The sequence below is a fragment of the Monosiga brevicollis genome, genomic scaffold, assembly GCF_000002865.3.
Source record: "Monosiga brevicollis MX1 MONBRscaffold_2 genomic scaffold, whole genome shotgun sequence".
Lineage (NCBI taxonomy): Eukaryota > Choanoflagellata > Craspedida > Salpingoecidae > Monosiga > Monosiga brevicollis.
The window spans coordinates 3,579,880-3,584,972 of NW_001865039.1; the positions used below are offsets into that span (position 1 = coordinate 3,579,880).

Sequence of the window (5,093 nt, forward strand, 5' to 3'; positions counted from 1 at the left end):
GGTTCAACCACCACTCCGGCGCGATCGGCTGCAAGCTCAGCCTCGGGTACACTGCGGCGTAAGCGAGTGCCGCTGGCTACTGAAAGTACATGTACCCCTGGGTCTGACGATCATGACGATGGCAACAGCATCGCTACCAGCCCTGCTTCCTCAACATCCAAGCGAGCGGCATCGGACGTCACGTGCACAGCTGCTGCTTCTTCAACAGCGGTTCAAGCAGCGGAGTCGCCTCTTCCCGCAGCAAAACGAGCAGCATCGAGTGGCACGCGCACCGCTACCGTTGCCGCTACTGCTACCACTCTTTCTGAAGCCACGGCATCTGCTGCGGCTACGCCACCGAATCGGCACAACGTCGCGCCAATATTTCGGCCGAAATCGGGGACAGAAAAAAAATATCTGATGAACCACGCGGCGGCTGAAAAGTTTATTAGCGTTCTGAAGTTGATGGATGATTACTGCATGCGATGTACCATTCGACAGGCGAAACCCGTCCTGAAGGCCGGGCATCGATGCGTATGCAATCGTGTTTGTGAGCGGTGTCACTTCGGAGGACACGAGACAAGTGATTGTTCAGTGCACCTCGCATACCCCGACAGAGCCTGTTGCTACGCTTGTGGAATGCCAAGGAAGATTCGTGGATGGGATACATGGGATCACCGTTGCAGGCAGTCCCAGGGGCTGAATTCGGGCCTGAGCTGTATCCTCCTTTATTCGGACTGTCATCAGGGGCTGCGCGACCTGGCCCAGCGGATGGGCTACAACTTGAAGGAAATGACATTGAAGGATTTCGATACGCGCGACTTGTTTGTCAAGTGGCTGTACTCGTCCGGTCCTTGTCCATTTCCAGGGCGTGGGCATTGCCGTCTTGTGGAATTTGTGTTTGAAAGTGCGAGGATCCTGCTCCCCAGTGCGGCGGAAGCCCAAGTCGGCCCCGACAGTTTTCGCTAAACACACACAGGAAGCTCTTTAGAGAAGCAGCACAGAACCGAATGTCAGAATGTCATCATCTTTATTATCTTCAATAACTGCTAAATCGACTGCATCTTTTTACTTTGACTGGCTATGATTTGCTTCAATAAAATGAATCTTTGCTTCATTAACCTCTTGCCTCTATATCCTTCCCTTTGCTTTTGGCTTCATTTTTTTTTTTTTTCTCACTGACACACGATGAAGCGGGCCATGGGCGGGGCGCGCGGTGGTGCGTTGTCGTCGTTGTGGCGCGACGGGCAAGTGCTGCCGAGGTGCAAGCGACGTCATGGATGAACGGGTGGCCAAACGACATTGCCGCGTGACCGTCATGGATTTACCATTCTTGCTGATCTCGTGTTGGGCTGCCATTTGTTGTCAAGACAATTCCTCGATCTGACCCACGAAGAGCCGCAACCGCTCGTGCGCTGATGGACGCGCTAGCTAGGCCCAAGAGCCACGGAGCCTGGTCAGATCCGGCACGAAGCACTCCCGCTCAAATGCAGGTGAGAAACCGATCTTAGGCCCGCTTTTGAAGATGCTATCCATGTTGCCCGCTGCCAGAGTCAAGAGCAAGAGTGATTTTTGCGATTTTTGACGCGCGAATCGCCGGGCGTTTCTGACGGTAGTGCTGTGTCACAGGGTAGCCGCTGGTGGACGAGGACTCCATGTCGAACAGCGGAAGCGCGTGAAGAATGCGAGGTGAGATTTGTTTTGACGTGCGTCGAAAATTGTGACCAAGGGCCCGGCTGCCATTTGGTGTTGGTTGAGGAGCAGGGATGCGCCTTTTTTGTTTTTTTTTGCCCTTGAGGGGGGTACTAATGGTGGGGCTGGCGGGTCACAGGGCGGCGGACGGTGGATGGGGACTTAACAGTGAGCAGCGGAAGCGTGTGAAGAACGCGAGGTGAGCTTTGTTGTGACGTGCGCCGAAAATTGTGACCAGGGGTCCGGCTGCCATTTGGTGTTGGCCAAGGAGCCAAGGCGCGCCTTTGGTTTTTTTTTTGGCCGTTGAGCGGGGTGCTAATGGTGGGGCTGGCGGGTCACAAGGCGGCCAACGATGGATGAGGACTCCACAGTGAGCAGCGGAAGCGTGCGAAGAATGCGTGGTGAGCTTTGTTTTGACGTGCGCCGAAAGGTGTGACCAGGGGCCCGGCTGCCATTTGGTGTTGGCTGAGGAGCCAAGGCGCGCCTTTGTTTTTTTTTTGGCCTCCAGGGGGGTGCTAATGATGAGGCTGGCGTGTCACAGGGCGGCTGACGGTGGATGAGGACTCTACAGTGAGCAGCGGAAGCGTGTGAAGAATGCGAGGTGAGCTTTGTTGTGACGTGCGCCGAAAATTGTGACCAGGGTCCCGGCTGCCATTTGGTGTTGGATGAGGAGCCAAGGCGCGCCTTTGGTTTTTTTTTTGGCCGTTGAGGGGGGTGCTAATGGTGGGGCTGGCGGGTCACAAGGCGGCCAACGATGGATGAGGACTCCACAGTGAGCAGCGGAAGCGTGCGAAGAATGCGTGGTGAGCTTTGTTTTGACGTGCGCCGAAAGGTGTGACCAGGAGGCCGGCTGCCATTTGGTGTTGGCTGAGGAGCGCGCCGTTTTTTTTTTTTTGAGCCGATTTGAGGGGGGTACTAATGATGGGGCTGTCGGGTCACGGGGCGGCCAACGGTGGATGAGGACTCCATATTGAACAGCGGACGCGTGTGAAGAACGTGAGGTGAGCTTTGTTTTGATGTGCGCCGAAAATTGTGACCACAGGCCCGGCTGCCATTTGGTGTTGAGGCGCGCCTTTTTTTTCTCTTCTTGGTTTGAACCACTTTGAGGGGGGTACTAATGGTGGGGCTGGCGGGTCACAGGGCGGCTGCCGGTGGATGAGGACTCCACAGTGAGCAGCGGACGCGTGTGAAGAATGCGAGGTGAGCTTTGTTTTGACGTGCGCCGAAAACCTTGACCAAGAGGCCGGCTGCCATCTGGTGTTGGATGAGGAGTCAAGGCGCGCCTTTGGTTTTTTTTTGGCTTTGAGGGGGGTACTAATGATGGGGCTGGCAGGTCACAGGGCGGCCAACGGTGGATGAGGACTCCATATTGAGCAGCGGAAGCATGTGAAGAATGCGAGGTGACCTTTGTTGTGACGTGGGCTGAAAATTGTGACCAGGGGCCCGGCTGCCATTTGGTGTTGGCCAAGGAGCCCAGACGCGCCTTTTGCTTTGTTTGAGCCGCTTCGAAGGGGGTACTGCCTGGTCGGGCTGGCGGGTCAATGGATGGTTGCAGACGGATCAGGACAGCCTAGTGAGCACTGAAAGCGTGTGAAGAATGCGTGGTGAGCTTTGTTTTGATTTGCGCCAAAAATTGCGACCGAGGGCCCGCCTGCCATTTGCTCTTCGTGAATGGCCCGTCGCTCGCATTTGTTAAATTTTGGCTTTTTTTTTTTTTTTTTTGGTGGCCATTAATTAGTCAACGTTTGAGCTTTTGGTGCGCTGTGCCGTTGATACTCAATCGAAACTTTCAGGATGTTTATTGTCATGTGGGTTTGGCGCAACCGCTAACAGCGACACGATCGGAGGCTAACCGCTAATGCGTTGGTGAAAGGATCGTTGAAAGACATCAATATATAATATCAAGGCGAAGAAGCAAAGGTTTGAAACGCGTGCAAGGATACAAGTTGAGAGAAAGAAAAGCAGGTGGCGTGAGGACGGTACAGGATCATTGGGCGTGAAGTAGGAATTGAGCAACAAAGCGGCGGAAAGGAAGATGAAGATGCGGCAGTCAGGTAAAAATTAGGAAGTATGCAAAGCAGAGGAATTTGAGAGAGCAGGACGGGGAGGCAGCGTTTGGCAAAATGTGTGATTGAAAGAGCAGCAAGAGTAGAGGGAAAGACGATCGATTTGGAAAGTCGACTTTCAGGAGAAGAGAGATTTGGAGAGGGGAAGCGCAACAGGTGGCGGGTGGGACGAGCGGGAAGGTAAAAAATTAAAAAAAAATAAAATAAAAAATAAAAAAAAAGGTGCGAGATGGGGCAAGAGAGGAGATGGATAGGAAAGGTCAACGGAAGATATTGAACGAAGGAGAAGGATTGAAAGAGATGGGAGCGAGCGAGTGGCGAACAGCATGAGCAGTGGGACAAGCAGACGGCGAAGCGAGGAAACAAAACAAAAAGCATGGGTGAAAATGAAAGGGCATTGATCGGATGAAAGAGGAAGAGACGAAAAGGGGGCACGGAGGAAAGGAGGAAGAAGTGAAGGAGCGGAGAAGGGGTCAGGAGATGGTGAAAGGGATAATTAACATCATGAGAATAAAATAGGAAAAGGAATGGGAAGAGGAATGTAGTAGGTATGGAAAAGGAATTGAAAGTTGTTGAGTGGGAGTATTGAGAAAAAAAGGAGGATGGAAAAGGGCTTGGGGCAATTACCCTCGGGAGGAAATGTCATGTACTTTGACATATTCGATCCCCTGTATTCTGTAGAATACCTTTTTGAATTGCTTTTGCCCAAATTTACGTTCTGACTTGATTCATAAAAGGTATTCTTTGTCATGATGGGGCTCGAAATATTTGTATATCTTTGTTGCTATTCTGAATAAGTTCAGGCCATTTTTGAGGGCTTCAATAATTCAAATCTCAACATGAGATAAAGGGGTTGAAAGTATATTACTTCTGGTTGACAATTTCATTTTTTTTTTCCAATTTTGTTCATCTCTTTCGCGCATCAAAGCCAGCTGCCAAAGGGATACCTTGCCAACCCTGAGCAGATCTGACCATGCCAAGAGACCGCCATGCCATGGCCTGCGATGGTCAACAACGACGACGTGCAGCAACTATCGACACCTTCTTTCCCATTCAAGGTGGGCTCCGCGTGTGATGTGGCCCACTTTCTAGCCAGCCTCATTAGGCGCACGCTCTGATTGCGGCTTCCAATAGGGACCCGATCTGTTGCCACAGCTTCAACGACCGTGGCAGATGAAGTTGCCGACGTTGCCGCCAGTGCCCAACCGCCCGTGACCGCAGAAAGAGCCCCATCGCCTTCGGCTGCGAGCACGCAGGCGCCATCATCGCTCCTTCCATGCCCTTCGACCTCCACCAGGTGTTCCCCTGCCGATCAATTTAGGGTGAGTCGATTGTCGAGCCCTTTTTTGTTGGTTT

The 5,093-nt window shown here is 52.5% G+C and overlaps 2 protein-coding genes across 2 annotated transcripts in view; both read left to right on the forward strand.

Moving 5' to 3' along the window:
- MONBRDRAFT_31084 (uncharacterized protein) overlaps positions 1-308 on the forward strand; it is a gene marked incomplete at its 3' end in the record, with an annotated part of 7,595 nt that extends 7,287 nt beyond the window's left edge. Inside the window, exon 13 of the mRNA XM_001742432.1 lies at positions 129-308. Coding sequence (XP_001742484.1) covers positions 129-308 — 180 coding nt within the window. The remainder of the gene's footprint in view (positions 1-128) is intronic.
- Positions 309-4,726: 4,418 nt separating this feature from the next.
- The window catches only part of MONBRDRAFT_5500 (uncharacterized protein), a gene marked incomplete at both ends in the record, with an annotated part of 9,316 nt that continues 8,949 nt past the window's right edge, over positions 4,727-5,093 (forward strand). The window contains 2 exons of the mRNA XM_001742433.1: positions 4,727-4,795; positions 4,959-5,059. Of these exons, the coding sequence (XP_001742485.1) occupies positions 4,727-4,795; positions 4,959-5,059 (170 nt within the window). The remainder of the gene's footprint in view (positions 4,796-4,958; positions 5,060-5,093) is intronic.